This window comes from Galleria mellonella, unplaced genomic scaffold, assembly GCF_026898425.1.
Source record: "Galleria mellonella isolate WM207_F2 unplaced genomic scaffold, CSIRO_AGI_GalMel_v1 utg139, whole genome shotgun sequence".
Classification (NCBI taxonomy): Eukaryota; Metazoa; Arthropoda; class Insecta; order Lepidoptera; family Pyralidae; genus Galleria; species Galleria mellonella.
In genome coordinates this window covers 5,824,049-5,844,096 of record NW_026441995.1, presented here as the reverse complement: position 1 = coordinate 5,844,096, position 20,048 = coordinate 5,824,049, and the positions used below count along the sequence as shown (strand labels likewise).

At 34.2% G+C, this 20,048-nt stretch overlaps 2 protein-coding genes across 2 annotated transcripts; one reads left to right on the top strand and one right to left on the bottom strand.

The window, feature by feature from the left end:
- Positions 1-451: 451 nt before the first annotated feature.
- LOC113513258 (rho GTPase-activating protein 44-like) lies at positions 452-10,675 on the top strand. Its single transcript, XM_052903370.1, has 6 exons — positions 452-818; positions 1,601-1,851; positions 5,089-5,264; positions 5,678-5,921; positions 7,145-7,294; positions 8,164-10,675. Exons 1-6 carry the CDS (start codon positions 766-768, stop codon positions 9,915-9,917), a joined length of 2,628 nt encoding a protein of 875 aa, XP_052759330.1. The 5' UTR covers positions 452-765; the 3' UTR covers positions 9,918-10,675.
- Positions 10,676-10,891: 216 nt separating this feature from the next.
- Positions 10,892-14,719, bottom strand: LOC113511936 (tyrosine--tRNA ligase, mitochondrial). The gene is made up of 8 exons (XM_026895668.3): positions 14,367-14,719; positions 13,992-14,139; positions 13,602-13,780; positions 12,998-13,214; positions 12,796-12,874; positions 12,432-12,707; positions 12,161-12,349; positions 10,892-11,081 (listed from the first exon to the last, which is right to left on the bottom strand). The coding sequence occupies exons 1-8, from the start codon at positions 14,498-14,500 to the stop codon at positions 10,918-10,920; spliced, it is 1,386 nt and encodes a 461-aa protein (XP_026751469.1). The 5' UTR covers positions 14,501-14,719; the 3' UTR covers positions 10,892-10,917.
- Positions 14,720-20,048: the final 5,329 nt, after the last annotated feature.

The window sequence follows — 20,048 nt, the reverse complement described above, 5'->3', positions numbered from 1 at the left end:
ATAAATTAATAAAAAAAAATTTAAAAAACCCGCTTGTTCTTATTCGAGTTTCCCGCCTTTTCGTAAACATTACAACTGGTTTGTAAAACAATGACAAATCAATTGACATTGACAGTTCACATCAACAAATGACACGCAACACGGACACTTTGATTTTATTTAATGACAATTTCGTCAAAGATACTGAAAGATCACAAGCGAAGACAAGGCATATAACATTAAATTACTTCAACGACAAACAAATCCTTATTATAAGAGATAAGAAAATGCTGGAACGCTTACTGAAAGAGTCAGTCTGATAATTTTTGCAGAAAAGACGACTCGTTCATAGGAATAGGTGGTACTATCTTCAATCTATGTTCCTTATTCCTTATCTACTATCTCTGTCTTCGTTACAGCTCAGCACAGAGTACCCACTTAACATTTTGTAATTTACTCTATGTGATTTGCTTTAATCTGTGCTTTTATTTTTCTGATTCATCAAAGGATACTTACTGCTATGCCATAAATAAATCTAAAATAAACGTAAATAAATAATTTTAGTCATGTTGTGTTTAATTAAAGTGAATAAAAGGAATGTAGTGCCTTATTGGATCTAATTTGTTGTTATTTGTCGCTCTGGACTTTCCTGTTAGGGATGATCTCATTGACGCGCTGACATTAGTTTCTGCATAGCGAGATTTTAATCGTTTTATTTATTTTACCATTGCCCAAGTCCAATGACCTTGTGTTTTTCACTTTATTAATTGAAGATATTTCGCCAAAATGAAGAAGCAATTTTATAGAGTAAAGCAACTAGCGGATCAAACATTTTCAAGGTAGGTAAATTTACAGAAAGTACCTTTTATCTAACAGATAAGATTCGTGGTGGCTTACAAAACTACGAGTCGTTTCATTTTTGTTGCAAGTTCTTAGCCAAAGAAAGTAGGTACCTATTACTTACAATTTATGTTATTTTTGCACGAAAACGAAAAATTTAAAATATATAGATTGTCAGGTAAACATCGCATTTTCAGGAGTTGTTAGTGTTTACCATTACCACTGTTTGCACTTAGTTTCTGATGTTATAAAAACTTCATACTTATACTATGTGTTTACAATAATGTAATATTTAAGTATTGTTTATAGTGCTGAATACAGACTTTATTATGTTTAATTACCTAATAAGTAGTTCTGGGAGGAAAGGGATTGTTAGTAATGAGATGTAATAGTTCCATTGCTGGCAATACACCTTATTAGTTTGATCTCCACACGGTTACACTTGGAAACTATAGTGGTTAATTTTTGTATAAGGGATCACTATGGGCCAATGGACCTCCTCCTCACCTGTCACCCTTCACTGGTACCCTGTCAGTCTATACCGATAATGCAGGCAGTGTAATCATTTCATCTTCAACCATTAAAAAAATACATAGTTCTTCACCAAGAAATTAATAGACCTGATAATAAAATTTATAAGTAATGTTTTTTATGTCCCTCAATTTCACGAAAGTGACTTTACCACAAATATGTTAAGTCATGTTACTCGGATTTAATTAGCACCCACATTTATATTATTATTTTAATTTTATTCTAATATATCTATTTCGCAAATTACTAGATCTGGTAAAGGGGAAGCATTAACAGATGAGCTCCAAACAGCTGATCGGAAAGTGGAACAACTCCGCCATGCCTTGCAACTTATCAGCAAACGCCTGGCTACTGGTGCTGGCAGCACTCAAGGACAAGACCCAGCAGCACGGGAGAAAAGATTAAAAAAACTCCCTGAATACCTCCTTGGTCTATCAATGTGTGAAGCCAGCAATTTTGATGATGATGACAGCATTTTGAAGTACATCCTGCATGAATGTGGTTTGTATTATCCAACTAGTAGCTGTTAAATTTCATACCTAATATCCAGTCAAAGGGAAAATATTCATTAATTTTAACCACTGGTACATTGTATTATCAAATGTACTATTTTAATCCACAAAATACTGGTTAGTCAGCAGTGTTTGTATACCTAAATATCACACAAGGCAAAATAAAAATGTTTACTCATACAAACATATTCAATCAGTTATTTAGTAAAAGTAAAAATAAATTACATAATCAACTTTAGCAATTTTGTAATTTGTAATATTTTATACAGAAATAATAATACAACAGAATTAATTATGGCATAGTGGCAACTTATAAAATGCCTTGTGATTTTAAAATAATATTTTTTAGAAATTTTGTTTATAGTAGGAGTAAGTCAATACAATATAAGTTTAAATTCAGTAGATTGATTTTTGTTAAAAACTATGATGCTATGAAAGATGAGAATGGTTCAAATACCCTAATACAGTGATAAACGGCTAGTATTACAATATCATCCACATAGTAGGCAATACCTTTGCTGTTGGGCGAGATACCCATCCTAGTACTTACATAATCATATACATATATATGGGTAGATATACCAAAATAAAAATTGTAATTATTATTATTATATAGCAACTTTTTGCCCACTACTTTATATACATATGTTCTAGAAGTAGGAAAAACAAAAAAATAGACCACTTCCAGATGGCTAATCAATACACCAGCAGAACTCTTGAATCCAGTACTGATATCAATCCACTCTAATGCCAATGAAAATTTTCTGTTGCCCTCATAAAACGACTATTAGGAATTAAGTTATAATTGGAATTTGTTTCCAATAGTTAGCATTGGCAAGTAATGCATCTATCAGAACAATATGGAACAATTATGTCACTAGTATTGCAATTAGAGAGTATGAAATGTTCTTATTCCAATATAGATCTATTGAAATTTATTTCAAGAGTAACCCCACAGTTCTTTTTTATTTTATAATGCAATAATTTAGGAACATAAAGAGAAAAGTAATAATTATTTATATTATTATTATGAGAATCTTTTCCTTGTTTGTTTATTATTACATATAACTTTAATCCAAAATGTGTTACTATGGTTGTGTTCGTGTGTGTTTTTGTATTTTATTGCCAAATCAAATCTTTAAAAACACAGTTTATGTACATATAATAATATATGTATGTTTATAACACTAATTATATAACAGGTAGTTTTCAAGATGTTTTAAATCAATACTCACGTTAAACCTTTACTCGCGATAGCATAGTTACACTTTATCTGTACGAGTATTGACAGTACGCTAAGGGTCGACATACGACATTTGTCCTACAGCGCTTCGAGTTACCCTTCGTTGCTCTGTATAAGTACATTCATTGCCCAACTGTATGCATTGTAACTGCTATTTGCTATCTTTTCATAGTAGTATATTTATTTATTAAAGTTACATAGTAAAATAACAAATGTAGAAATCATATAAAGTCATGTCTTTCATTTTTATTAGGATTAAAGATGCAGAAGTGTACCCCTCTCATATTAGGATGCATACCGTACAATAATTTAAAATTCTCTACAGTATTGCATATATGCTAAATGTATATTTTCTAAAATGTTCTCTTACGTCATAATGTTAAAATTGCACAATGCGCCAATCTATGATAACTTACAATAGAGCCTACTGAGAAAAAGATTTGTTTATAATTGATAAACTCACACATCTTATTTCATATATCGTCATAATAGATTATGGTCATACCTATTAACACGTTGAGCGCCACGCGTATTTCTACAGCAATCCCGTTCAGGCCACGCGCGCCGCTTCGAAGCGCTGGTACTGCAGGAGCTGGTGTTTCCTATCGTAGTAGAAGGTAGTTTATGTTTGGAACGTGATTCCTATAGGCATTCATTGAACACGTTACGCACCAAGTCTGTTTTGTTTTCTTTATCGTTTGACCTGCTAGACAAGATTTTATCGAAATGTATCCGTAACCGGTGTTCCCTTTGCGACAATCAGTTCATTACAGTTCTTGGCTCCGTGCAGACAAAAATTTGAAAATCGGGAAAAGTCTCTGAAGTTCGAAAGTACGGTAAATTATGTTATGACAAAAATGTAAGAAAAGATGGTAGAGTGATGGCAAGAAGAAAGACCAAGCGTGTTGTAACATTTTGTGATACTTGTGAAGGAAAACCATTTTTATGTTTGACATGTTACAATGAATCCCGTTAATCCTGTAATGATATAAAATTAAGTAAATTTTAAATAAATTTTCTGTAATTCCGTCAAATAGTGTAAAATTTTATAGTTCTCATGTTACACGCTGTCAGACACCGATGGCTGACGCGGCCTAAACGGAAAGTCTAGTGTCAGCCACCGATGGCTGACATGGCGCTCAACGTGTTAAGGATTATGTTTCCGTTCGTCAAGCTACGAATCGTACATACCAATATTATTATAGTCATCAATCAATAACGCTGGCGAACTAGCACGTAGAGTACAATTTTATTTGCTTACCTACAACTTTCACAGTGTCTCCTGCCAGTTTCGTACCATTAAATGATTACGAATATAGCTATCGATTAAATCGGCCATTATTGTGTTTGGAACCTATATACATACAAAGATTTACAGATGTATGACAAAAGCTTCAATGACATCTTTTTCTTTGTCGAGTGTTTAACCCTTAGTATAATTCACATTGAAATTGGTCGTTTGAAGTCGAAATTGATTAGAGAATTGGAGATTCGTAAAAAAAACTATAAATACATGAAAGAAAATGTAATACTTAATTTAATACTCTATTGATCTGATTTTCTTATGTAAACAACTCTGTGTCGCCAACAAAAATGGGTTTATAGGATAGAGCGCTGCAATGCCTTCAATAATACCTAAGTAATTTTCACGCAAATGTTCAAAACTTATTAAACGCCTCTTATTCAAGGCGTCATTGATTTTCTTCAATGCAATCGAAACTAGATATCAAGTTATTCGGTTTATTATTCATGCAAAATGGGCTCTTAACGTCCAAATGTTTGCTCAATAAATCAAATTAAAATGATAAAATAAATGCCGTGATCTCGCCTCTCTATCTCGTGTTTTCGTGAAAATTTCGTAAAATATCTAACTTGAGTATAAGGTCCAAAGTTTTCACATCTTTTTTATATCCAATAGTTTTGACATTCATCAATCGGTCAATTTCCACTTTGATTATATTATAAATTTTGTTATTTCAATAGGAAAAACGGAGAAATTTCTTGCAAACGAGATTGCTGAGCATGAGTTGAAGGTAGAGCAGTTGGTTTGCGCTCCTCTGTCCACCATCAGTGATCAAGACCTGCCTGCCATCATGAAGGCAAAGAAACAGCTTAGCAGACTTATAAGTGAAAAAGAATCCGCGACAAGCAGATATCAGGTGGGTAACACTTGTTTGTCATATCATATGACAATCCATGATAAGGGTTCTGTAATATTTAACTTGATAAATTTTTATCTATAAATATAACAAAAATAGAAACAATAAGTTATATATCTAGTTATCTTACATCTTACTAATATACTAAAATTGTAACTAAGAGATGTCTGTACATTGTAGATATTTAAGAAAATTTTAAAAAGTAAGCAAAGGTAGTTGGCTGTTAGTTCCCTTTATCTACACATAAGGGAAACTATCATGTTTTTGCATGAAAACGACAACAATGGAAAAAAATGTGAAATTAGGTATTTCCCGTCAACAAAGTTATGTATACGTTCGTAAGAATCTACTTATACTTACATATATAGCTATCAGAACTAATAAATGATTAATGACAGAAATAATTATTTTAGCACTTGGAACGTCAAAAAGAAGAAAATCCAACAAAATTGAATGCTGCTCGGGAAGAGTTGGAGGAAGCTGGGACGCGCGTTGAGGCAGCCAGGGATGCATTAGCGGCCGACATGTTCGCGCTCGTTGCGAAAGAGGCCCAACTAGCTCACACTCTCTTGCAGTACGTCAAACTGCAGAGAGCATACCATGAATCTGCATTGCACTCCCTGCAAGATACTGTACCAGAGCTGGAGAGAGTTATAAGTAAGTTGTTAAAGTTTGTAAAGATGTTTGTTATTTAATTTGTTGAATCATCTGAACGGATTTGAATGAATTTTGATACATGGAAAAACCAGTCCATGTAATCACATCCTTACTTAACACTTCGGATATTTTAGATGCACACAGGCGAAGCTGCGGAATACAGTTAATTTGTAATATTTTCCAAATCTTGTAAACAGGAAATTTAAAATTTAAAGAAAATTATATCAATGATTAGCACTTAGGACGCTTTATACTATAAAATTGCCAAGGACGCAGGTGTCATCTGTAAACACCCACATCTCATTAGAAACGGCAACGTCGCATTGTCGAATGAATTAATCTTAAATGCATTTTTTAAAACGACATGATTCCACTAGTACATCAACTAGTATTCTATAATCCTATCCGACTAATATTATAAACTTGCTTATCAAAACCGCGAGAGACAGCCAGTTAAAAATAAAATATCGGTATATGTTATTGCTATATATAAATAACTATAAACTATAATTATCTCTTTAGCAACAATAATATTTACTGGGTTAATTAATTGATTCATAACGACTGGTACAAACAAGAGACAACTGTTACAGTCATTTAAATAAAACTGACACACAGACAATTCTTCCATTACGTCAGTGAACTGAGATTATTTAATTGAATAATGCTTCTTTCGTTTTATCTCCAAAAATAGGACAGCAGTGACTTCACTCGCTTTATAATAACGCCATTTTTTTTTTCATTTTCTATTACAGCGAATTATTCATATCCATTATATTAATTAAAGTAAAATTATAATCCTAGGAACAAAATCTATGCATTGTTTTACATGAGACTGTTAAATTTTTTCCATTGTCGTAAACATTCTTTATCCGGTCAGTTTGAAAACTCCTAAACCAATTGTAGTAAAACTCATAAATACATTATGAGATACAAATCATAAATAGATATGTGTTAATATATAAAATCCTCCAAGTTATTGTTAAGTAAATATTACCTTATTCTTTAGTTAACAGAAATAATCTCTATTAAAATAAACTTATTATTTTTTAACGGTAAATTAAAACAGGCACAAAAAATACAAGAATGTTTTGTACATATCTTCAATTATGAACTGATTTTAATCAGTATTGAATAGAAATAGTTATAGATTCATATATATTTGTTTTTGTGAAACAAAATCTTTACTAAGAATCTACAACTACCATTTCTTTTTATTACAGATGACAGTGCAGTGAAACCTGTATTCGGGTATCCCTTAGAAGAGCATTTAAGGGTGGCAGGACGGACTATAGCATTCCCCATAGAATTATGTGTTTGTACGCTACATGAATTGGGCCTTAATGAAGAAGGACTATTCAGAATTGCTGGTGGTATGTATAGAATGCAATTTTTACTAGATAGGAATTTATGATAATTTTTGTAGTATTAAATATAACCATTATATGTGTTATTTCTTAGACGTTTACTACAAAAGTAAAAAATAGAATTTAGAATAAAAATAAATAATAACTAGCTGACCCGACGAACTTCGTACCGCCTAACAGTCGATTCTTTAATATTTTAGTTTTTTAATACTTTTTCTGCTATTAGGGACGCCGGATAAGGTAGTAAGATAAAAAAAGAAAAAAGAAAGTTAATAAAAAGTCAACAATTACATTATTTCAAAAAATAAAAATTATAAAAACACCTAAAATTCTTTTAATAGTCAATAAAAAAATCACAATGAAAATTCCAGTACCATCGTATAAATATTGACATCAATATTCGTATGACACTAACATCACTCAATTGTTTTGCCTTCCCGGAACCTCTACACTAACACTTGAACTTTATGGTATAGTATTAAAGTTCAAATTGACTTAAGTATTTAAGTATTACCAATCGTTTGTATGGCAGTATAGAAAAATATTGTTTTTAGACTTTGACAGGCAATTTTTAAAATTATTCTCCGTAAGAACCATCCTTGTATTTCAAGGCATATTCTAAAAAAAGTTAGTAGAATCGGTTCAGCTGTTCTTGAGATTTGCGCTTAGCAACGCATTCATTTTTATATATGTATTAAGATAATAATAAATAAGTAATGTGCAATTTATGACTGCCAGTAACGCCGGTAACAAAATGTATCATAACTCTGTAAATAGCAAGACACTGTTACTAGTAAGGAATTTTGTTTCATTTCCCTTTCGGATTTCCATTGTTTTATCTGCCATTTTTTAAACTTTGTCTTATTTTTTTACAGGTACATCCAAAGTGAGAAGAATGAAGTTGTCGTTAGATGCAGGACTATTCAACGTGCCTTTACCACGGGACTACAGGGATATGCATGTAGTGGCTTCAGTACTGAAGTCGTATCTCCGCGAACTGCCCGAACCTCTACTCACATACCGTTTATACGAAAACTTCATCGCCGCGTCGCGTCAACCTACAGAACAAATGCGACTGAATGCTCTCTGGGAAACTATTCATTTTTTACCCAAAGCTAATTTCCAAAACCTTAGGTACATTATAAAATTTTTGTCCGCTTTGACCCAAAATCAAAGCACGAACAAAATGACTCCTTCAAACTTGGCTATTGTGATTGCTCCGAATCTTTTGTGGGCGGCAGACGAAAGCACTTTCGATATGAACATCACGACAGTGGTCAACTGCGTCGTAGAACTTCTAATAAAGCATGCAGACTGGTTTTTCAAAGATGACATAAATTTCTTTGTATCCTTTACTAGAGAAGATCTACTTCCTAATCAGAATGAATATGGAACTGCACCAGCTTATGACCACAATGCTATTAATCAAGAACATTCGAATGGTGATTACAACAGTATGAGTAAATCTATGTACGATTATTCTCACAGTACACAGAATAGGAGCAACGTCGATGGGGCTGGTCGCCACTCTAGAAGTAACAGTCACGACACTAGTTTAATATTGTTAGAAAACGATATTAAAAAAGCTCAATCTAATAGCTCACTATCTGACCAATCTAGTCCACCGCACGGTAGTCCCAAACCGATACTGAGGCGGAAAAATAAGCCACTAGCTCCCGTGCCGCCTAGTTTCACGCCAGACAAAAGCCGGAAGGCGGAAACACAAACTCAAACATCAGACCCGACCAAAGACTCCATCGCCGCGCCGAAAGACGAGAAGCCTGCGAAACCTCCGAGACCCGTCGTATCGGACACTGGAAAGGTAATATCAGGCGTGCAAACGATAAACAGATCCACATATAGACAAAACAAAGCCATGAAGGATGAGACCAGAAGTGGCAGCCGCGAGAATTTACTGGACATCCGTCGGCAAAGTCTCGAACTCGAGAAGGATAAACTGGAAAACGTGAAGGGAGGGGACAGAGAAACCACGCTCATAGTGAAAAACGTGACCGCTCAGACAGGCGTCGTCGGCAGGATGAAGGTGGTCGGCGAAGCGGCGAGTGGGCCGGCATCGCTCGGGTTCGAGAGAGTGGCCAAGCCGGTAGCTAAGCCCGGCGTGCCAGCGGCGCAACCCCCGCCGCGGCCCGTGGCGGCGCCGCGGACCGTGCTCCTGGCGCCTACCGACGACCCCGAACTACAGCTGCGCCACAAGCCCGCCGTGCCCGAGCGTCCGGCTACGTTGCGCCCACAGAGCTTCCGCGGTGCCCGCAGCTCCGTCTCCGACGCCGACTTGGCGCCCACAGTTCTCGAGCGCACACATATGTACACAGTGGACAAACATCAACCCACGGTCATTCAAGTGGGTGCCAGTGGAGAACGCGAGACCGATGACGGGCCGCGCGCGACAGTGCAACGGACCCACAGCTCTGGCGGTAAGGACGCCGAGCTGGACGAGCAGAAGTGTTTGACCAGCGCGAGCCGACAACTATCGCAGTCGGAGGGCAGCATCACGGAGGTACCGCAGTCGCCTCGACCGTTGCCGTCGCGGCCCCCTCCGCGGCCGCAGGTCCCCGCTCCGCCGCCGCCCATAGCGCCACATGCTCAGCACGAGAGCACCGACCTCTAGTCGCCGAACGGCACCGACATGATTGTGATTATAATAACCGACTCGGGTTCGATGGCCCTCGATTGCGAAACAAATTCTGAATAATCAGTTCACAATGAAACTGCACGATTGTAGTTCATCGGCGCTACTGTAATTGTTTCTTCGAGATTTAGCGCAAGAGCGATTATTTGATCGGAATGGTTAAACGAGACTGAAATATTGTACTTTCTGTTAACGCCTATTAGCTCAGTCGAAAAAGTCTATTTTTATTTGCATAAAACACATATGAATCAATTATCTTTATTTTTATAAAATCTAATTATAAGATATTTGTGATGAACAATGTTTATTATCAAAATATTTTTTCATTATAAATATATAAGAGTTATAAATTATTCACTTAATAATTCCAAAAATACATATCGGTCACATTGTCAATTTAGCCTTTTTATGCTTTCAATAATATTATTTAGCAAAAATAAAATTGTACAATATAGAAATATTGCAATTATTCCTTGTGATATTAGGGAAATTTAAACAGAAGCCACGCCACGCGTGAGCGGGTGCACAAAAGTGTTGTATGATGATTAGCCATATTTTTATATTTATGACTTAACAATTCATTGATTGTATTATTATTGGCCACACTGTTTCAGTGAGTATTTAGGCTTAAGTATGTTATGTAGTATTTATAACGTTTTATGTGATATGCGTCTTATTATTATTATTATTATACTACAAGTATACAAGCTTCTGTTGTAATATTAATCATTATATGACATATTGTGTTTTATTTTTACACTAGTCTATGTTAATTGACCGGGATAAAAAGAAGGCTATGTCTTTTTCCATCGCAAAGAGTATGTGTAAGCTAAATTTCATGAAGATAAAAATTTAATATTAAAAAGTAGACGAGCTGTAAAACAGCCAGAGTCACATTCACATTTATAATATTAGATAGGACACTACTATTAAGAATCAAAATAAAATACATGTTTAATAATTAAATACTATGTGTTTACTAAGTTTGCCATTTTACAATATAATAATTTCGTTTACCTACCCTTAACAATGATATTAAGTTAGGTAATATATGAGCTGACTCTGTTACAATTTCATCAATTTTCTTCATTCTTTGATGATTAATATAAAAACCACCTGCTTGAATGATCCTCATAGCATCACCTAAAAAAAATAACCAGTCTTTAATAATAAAAACCACTTCATCTATTGTGGGGTCGACCTACACTGCGTTTGCCCGTGGGTTCGCCACTCAAGAACCTTTCTTCCCTATCGATTATCGGTTCTTCGAGCTATGTGACCAATCCATTGCCAATTCAGCTTGCTTATCCTCCGATCTATGTCAGTTACGTTGGTTCTTTTGTGGATATCCTCGTTTCAGATTCTGTTACGCAAAGAAACTTCGAGCACAGCTTTCTCCATAGGTCGCTAGTAATTTGAAGCTTTTACATACAATCAGCCGTGTAGAGCCATGTTTCGGTTCCATAAGTCATCATTGGCAACACTATTTAACTATTATTACGATTATATAACATACTATATAATCGAAGGGCAACACGCACTAGTTCGTCTCCAAAATTTTATGTATTCTGGATAAGAAGTTATGGCGTAGTTTCCCAAACGTTGCCCAGCCGAGTTGGATTCGTCAGTTGACCTCTCGGTCGAAGTTAAACTAGCGCTGTAGCGTTTAACTAGCTCTTAGCTAGTCGGACGAGTTGTCCGACTAGCAACGAGTGGCGTGAGCAGCGCGAGCTGCCAGACGAAAACGCCGCTCACTTCAGTTCTATCGTGACTACGACGTGGAGCTTTCCACGTCGAAACGTCGGCAATAAAAAAGCAGATGTGTAGGTTTTATTCACCTGTAAAGGCTTTTACATTGTGTTAAGTCCCAATTGGGTATTTAAATGCATGTGGTCTAAAGCCCTTTCGGAAGCCAGCTTGTTTCGGTGACTGGAATTCGCCGAGTTATAATTGTACACAGTATTAATATTAGTACACTATCTGGGCTACAATATCTGGTTATGTAATGACCTAGAGACTACAGCATGGGGTTCTTCAAAAGGGGGGTAAAGAGGTTTCTTCAGGGTCGGCAACGCGCGCATAATACCTTTCGTATTGCAGGCGTTCATAGGCTACGGTAACCGCTTACCATCAGGTGGGCCGTATATTTGTTTGCCACCTCAGTGGTATAAAAAAAAACAGGCTGGATGTGGACATGTACACTTCATATATAGTATACTTACTTTCTGTTGGGAAGCACTTTGCCTTCATGCCCAGTTCCAAAATGGTAATACCAGGAGACAACAACAATGTGACAACAGGTGCACCCTGGAACATTTGCTCCAACTCTACAGAACTCAAGTCCACAAGAGCATTCACATCTTTATTGTATAAAGCGTCAGTAGCTTTAAGAGCCTTAGCTAAGCCTTCCTCTAAAAAAAAATAACCAATTGATTAATTTATTAATTAGTACTTCTAATATAGTTTAAACACTTCATAACAAATGAATCTTACCCCCATGTACTAAAGTGGTTAATTGTTCAGCTAAACATGTCTGTGGATACCTTTGCTCTGGATGTTGTTTATGTTTGAACATTATATCCTTTATTTCTCCTAAACTATAGAATGTGAAAAGCTTTAACAATCTCTCCACATCTGTATCTTTTGTTCTAACAAAATATTGATACAAACTAAATGGGCTTGTTTTTTCTGGGTTTAGCCATATAGCATTTCCAGCTGATTTTCCGAATTTATCACCTTCTTCAGTAGTGACAAGAGGTAAAGTTAAACCTGGAATAAAAACATGAAATATAACAATTTTATACTGTAAAAATTATATAATAATATTTCAATTTTAAAAGTTTTAATTGCAACTCACCATAGACATCTTTCTTAGCAGTTCTACTGATAAGTTCATGTCCTGCACTTATATTCCCCATCTGGTCACTTCCACCTATCTAAATAGTAAAAATTTTTAATCAATAACAAACACCGGCATTACATTTATTGTAAAACATCATACACATAATAAATTTTACAATATAGTGTAATTTAATTATTTTATTGAACAAACAACTTACTTGAAATCTACAGTCATATTCTTTCAACAAATGTAGCCAGTCATATGACTGGAATATTTGATATGCAAACTCAGTGAAACTCATCCCCACTTGTGAATTAATTCTAGTTTGCACACTCTGTTTTAGCAACATTGTACCCATTCTGAAGTTTCGTCCTATGTCACTCACAAACTTTATTGAATTTATATCTCTATACCAAGTTTCATTATTTACTATCCTGAAATTATAATCTTTCATGTAATTTTAGACATGCTGTAAAAATACTTATCAGTTTATCAAATTGATTGTATCTGTATACAAAAGGTATAAATTGAATGGTAGAAATTTGTTGGTTGAGAATTTAATAATTTTAAAGTTTCTTCGAAATGGACATAGCTTTGTCATACAACAAAACAATCTCACTAGCAAAATTTCAGTTTGTTTAATTTGCTTTAATGAATAAGTGTGTGTTGATAAATGTTAAACAGGGAATCAAAGCCTGAAAGTAATCAAGTGATGTACAAAAGCTATTTTTTTAATATATCTTATACTGATTATATTATTATTTTAAAATAATTCTATTGTTATTGAATAATGGAGGCGATTAGAACATTTATTAACAAACCTTAATGGTTTCAAGACATCTTCATTTTTTGGCCAAATATATTTCTGATGATTTTCAAATACTACCTCTAAATTTTTCTTTATACCACTTATATTTTCTTGAATTACCTCTGGCTCTAATGCAATACGATCTGTGCTCCTCCCGCTTGGGTCCCCAATGTATCCTGTTGCACCACCCAACTAAAAAGATAACAGGATTTAAAATTATATTTTTTACTAGAGCTTTTAACTTTGTTCTAGACAACATCTGATAATTTCTTCTATTACATGTTCAACCATAAAATCAACATTTTATTCAAATATCTAAACTGCCATAGCCTGCTCCATTTTACCATTAACACCATATATCTTATCATTGGAAAACTATTATTAATTTAAAATTATGTCTTACCAATGCAATAACATTATGTCCACCGCGTTGCCAATGTAATAGATTTATAATGACTAGAAGATTGCCTACATGCAAACTATTTGCTGTAGGATCAAAGCCAGCATAAACACATTGTGGAGACCTATTCAGTAATCTGGTTATTTCGAACCTATAAAAAAATTATTTCAATATTAATATACAAAATAAACATATAATTATTTATTAACTTAAAAGAATAAAATGCACTTTCAGAAACATCTGTTACAGGATTATATCAAGTAACAAAACTGACATATTAAAAAAAAAATTATAGTAAAATTAAACCAGTGTAAAATATTTGTTGTATATAATTCATACAAAATCTAATTATTAGTACATCAGTGATGCAAAACTTACGCTGCAGTGTTTGGAAAAATGTCTTGATACAATCCACGTTCACTTAATTTTAATATGTTTCTATTACTATACTGGCGTGTTTGTGTCCATAGGAATAATTTAGAAAATTGTAACACATTATTTAAAAGCAACATTTTGAATTTAGCTAATCATAACCTCAAATAATGCGGGGTCTTAAATTATTTTGTTTAGGAAATAAATTTTATAATAGAAAGTTAAGCTGTATTAAGAAATAAGTAAATTTTACAAATATTTCGTATATACATCATTCGAGAGAGAGAAAACTTATAAAAAAAATTACGGAATTTAAATCAGATAAATAGGTAATCAGCTGTGACATGACATTGGCAGTTTGACAGAAAATAACAATACTGTCGAAAAGCGCGGGAAACGTTTAAAAAAGCGGGAGTGTTTTTTGATCTTCTTTAAATTAATTTTATTTTTAATTATATAAGGATTAGTCTTATTTATATATTGTGTATTAGATTGTATATATAATTGTATATTTTGTAGTAATAGTGTTTGTTGCTGTAAATATTGGTAAGTAAATTACCTATATTAATTAGACATTATGGATCCACCTATAGACCCTGGGGGGACAACCCCCCAGGTGTCTGCAAATATAACTATCCCATTTAATAATAGTTTTGATATATTGGGTGAATCTAGTATGGACACAGATGGTTCTAGCGTTGCAAGTTCTAAACGTAAGCGAGTACGTGGCGAACGTCGCATTTGCAAACATTGCAATAAAAAACGAAGGAGGCACACCAAAGGTCTCGAATCTAAAATTAAAGATAGTGATTGTCAATGTATTGAGGATGAGAATCAAACTCTAGTATCAATACCAGTTGTAAATAATACCGAGTCTGTTAAACCTGCTTCTCCACCCAGTACTTTAAGCAGAACTTTGTACAATGCCGAGGATGTAGCTCCTTATGTCGTTCATGTACAAAAAAATGAAACACATCCTAATGATAACACTACATTACATCCTATTGCATTTGGTCGCTTTTTACACACTAATAAGATAAATAATATAGTGAATGGTAGCCTCAAAAGAATAGGAAGAAACCGTTTATCGCTTTCTTTCTCAAATTTTGAAAATGCAAATGCATTTTTAAATAATAGTCACTTAGAAACACATAATTTTAAGGCATTTATACCTTCTTTCCATGTAACCCGTATGGGAATTGTGAGGGGTATTCCTAAAGATTGGACAGAAGAGGAAGTAATCCAAAATATATCAGTACCTATAGGTTGTGGGAGAATTCTAAAAACCAGAAGAATTAAGAAAAAGACCATTAATGAAGGACAACCAAGTTTTATTAATACTGAAACCATTGTTATTACTTTTGATGGACAAATATTACCAAAAAGAGTATTTATGTTTTACACATCATTAACTGTAGATTTGTACATTTACCCCACTATCCAATGCTATAACTGCTGTAGGTTCGGACATGTCAAGATGCAGTGTCGTTCAAATCCTCGGTGTTATAAATGCAGGCAAAATCATACAGGTGATAAATGTGAAGTAGATGAGGAAAATGTTTCTTGTATCTTGTGTAATGGTTCTCATTCAGCAATTAGTAAGAAATGTCCTGAATATGCACGTCAGAAAGCCATTAAAGAAACAATGGCCCACAGTTGTGTTTCTTATGCTGAAGCATCAAAATTTCATCCTCCCACTTCTAAACTATATTCAGATGTATTAACATCATCATCTCCGTCCAATAAATCTCATTTTCAATCTTCTTTCCTCAAAGAGAAATCATCATTACCACATATTCAATCATCACATAAAAAAACAGTTACACTTAAACCACGCTCTCCTCAAAAAGCACAACAAGGATATGATCGTTCTGCCCATGAAGCCATAGTTAAGGAATATAATATTCCTGCTCCCTCTAATGGTTGTGCATTATCATCAAATAATATTGACAATAATCAATCCATCTTTGATATTATTCTCATGCTTATTAAAGTGTTATCGCAATCGAAGATGATACAAACAACTTTACCACCGTCCAACGATGCCATTTACAATGTATTTTCTCAATTATTAACTTCTCACAATGGATTACAAAGTCCTAATAATTCAGTGGAACTGTCGTAGCATAACAAACAAGAAATCAGACTTATTTTATTTGATTAATAAATATAATCCTTTTATAATAGCTCTCCAAGAGACTTGGTTAAAGCCAGGATATCCTTTTAGGATTTCAGGCTTTACAAGTCTCCGTGATGATAGAGCTGACGGATATGGCGGTGTTGCCATATTGGTCAAAAACTCCCTTCCTTTTTCTTCTTTTTCGCTTCCTGTATATAGCGGCATTAATGCAGCTGCTATAATTATAAATGGTATCTGTTTTGTTACTTTATATATTCCTGATCCTACATGCCAAATATATTCACAACTAGAACAATTATTTTCAATTTTACCTAAACCTTTTCTCGTAATGGGCGATTTTAATGCTCAACACCAATCGTGGGGCAGTTCTACTTCTAATTTTTATGGTGGAAAACTCCTGACGATAATTGACACTTACAACTTATGTATTATTAACTCAGATGTACCAACACGTAGAACTGCACCGAATGAAGGGTTTAGTGCTCCTGACATTTCAATATGTTCTTCTGATTTAGCTTCTTCACTGTCGTGGTATCCTCATTCCTCTACTTTCGGAAGCGATCACTTTCCCCTCATTCTTTCTTTTCCAATTTCCATTCCCTCAAGTCGAAAGAGTGGTCCTCGGCTTAAATATAATTTATCAAATGTAGACTGGAATATTTACAAACAATATTTAGATAATAAAATATCGGAGTTACCTATTGTTTACCATGGAAATGAACATCAATGTTGTAATGACTTGATGATAAATATGAAGGAGGTTGCTGATTTATTATTTCCTGTTAAAAATAGTGCTTCAGGGAAAATTCCCTCGCCACCTTGGTGGGACAAAGATTGTACGGAAGCAATTAAAAATCGTAAAGAGGCTGAAAAAAATTATAATAATTACATGACACCAGAAAATTTTGAAATTTACACCGCAGTTTCACGTTCTACTCGAAAACTACTGAAAAAAAAGAAATTAGAAGGCTGGAGAAGATTTTGTTCTTCTATCTGTCCAGAAGTTAATTCATCAGTCGTTTGGAATAATATTAAAAGATTCAGATCTGCCTTTAGTGATCATACATCACGTTCTGCACTCGATTTAACTTTAGCGAATAAATTTTTAGATCGTCTTGCTCCTAGTTATGTGCCGGAATGCCTTTACAATATTTCTCTATCCGTCTCTGACGAATTATTCGAACTTGACTCTCCTTTTACTCTAGTAGAACTTAAAGGTGTTCTAGCTTCTATTAAAGACTCTGCACCGGGAGAAGACGGTATACCGTATTCCTTTTTTAAAAATGCTAGCGATGCGACATTAATTTACTTTTTAAATATAATTAATTCCATAATTATTTCGGGAAATATACCTACTTCATGGAAGTCTCAGATTATTATACCATTTCTAAAGCCTCATAAACCACCTTCTGAACCATCTTCATACCGTCCTGTTGCACTTTCCTCTGTCTTACTAAAGCTAGCTGAACATTTAGTGAAAAACCGTCTAGAATGGTTTTTAGAAAGTAATAACTTACTATCCCCGAACCAGTTTGGTTTTAGGAAAGGTAAGAGCACCTTAGATAATGTGAGCATTCTTATTTCAGATATTCATATAGCTTTCTCACAAAATTTGTCAATCCTCTCAGCCTTTTTAGATATAAATTCTGCCTATGATAATGTAATAATTTCTATTTTAAAAACTAAATTACAAGCTCTAAATGTACCGGTAATGCTTTCTAATTTCATTATTAATATTTTATCAGAAAGAACAATATATATGAATTTAGATGAAGATACCAAATTATCTAGAACAGTATGGAAAGGCCTTCCACAAGGATCTGTTCTCAGTCCAATCTTATTTAACATATACACATACGATCTAGAATTATTCCTTGATAAATCCGTCAAAATTTTACAATATGCTGATGATCTTTTATTATATTTTATTGCGAAGTCCATAGAATCTGCTTCTGCCAAATTATCTGATTCATTAGATTTGTTAAAAACGTGGTTAGATGCAAATGGTCTTAATCTTTCTGTAACCAAGAGTAGTGTAGTTTTGTTTTCAAGCATGAGATCACCGCAACAAATTAAGGTGCTTTATGATAACTCATACATTCCTATAAAGACTGAAATTAAATTTTTAGGTATCGTGCTAGATAATAAATTAACAGGTCTGTCCCACTGTAATTATATTTCTACGAAATGTGAGCGTAACCTCAACATTCTTAGGTGCCTTGCTGGAGTTTGGTGGGGAGCACATCCCGTTTCACTAAAACTTGCTTATAATGGTCTTATAAGGAGTGTCATTGATTATGGAACTTTTTTGTTAGCTCCAGGAAGTTCATTTGCTTTTAAGAAATTGGATTTAATTCAATCAAAGGCCTTGAGGATTATCTCTGGAGCAATGAAATCAAGTCCAATCAATGCTTTACAGCTCGAAGTCGGTGATCCACCTTTGGTTTTAAGAAGACAATATCTATCTGATCGCTTCTTTTTTCGTTGTTTACAATTATCTGATCATCCGCTTATTCAAAAGTTATCTCAACTACATATCTTTATTTCGTCTTCATCTTATTGGAAACATAAAAAACCTCCATGTTTAATACAAAGTTATGAAAAATATAAATCCATAGAATCTCCCACTTTTACATCGTCCTGTTTTCCCATTTATAAATGCTCATATCAATCTTTAGTTTTATCTCCTAATATTAAATATGATTTTGGGTTATTAAAAAATGATTCAGAATTGAATGCCAAATTTATGTTTATAACTGACATTGAATGGAATGAATGGCACTACATCTTTACTGATGCATCAAAACCAGACAATAGCGGTTGTGTAGGTGTGGGTGTGTTTCATTCACAATTTAATATCGTTCAAAAAATTAAACTTCCACCGGAGTCTTCAGTTTTTACCGGGGAATGTTATGGTATTTTAAAAGCTGTAGAATATATACTTTTAATGAAATTACATAAGGCAATAGTTTTCACTGACTCTATGAGCTCTTTGCAAGCTCTAGCCAAATATCCGTTTAAATCAAAACCAGTTTATCCCATTATTTGTGACATAAGACAAAGTCTTTATCTTTGCATGTTGAGAGGTTATTCCGTTTCTTTTGCCTGGTTACCAGGACACAGTGGTATTAGCGGCAATGACAAAGCTGACCTTATTGCAAGAGAGGCTGTAACTTGTGGTGATATGTATCCGTATCATAATTACTGTAGTGACCTAGCTTGTCTCCCAAAAATATATTTAAGGTATGCCTGGAAGGAATATTGGGAAAAAACAAGTACAATAAAAGGAAGATTTTATCGCCTTATACAACCCGATATTCCTTTCAAACCATGGTTTTGTAAATTAAAGCTTGGAAAGACCGCAACAACTATTATAACTCGTATGCGTCTAGGTCACGTATGCACACCTTCTCATTTATACAAGCTTGGTATTGTACAAAGTTCGTCGTGTAATTGCGGTGCTGAAGTGGCGGACTTGAATCATATATTCTTCTCATGTTCTAAATTTGACCACACCTCCCTTTTTAATCATCTCCGATCCATCCGTG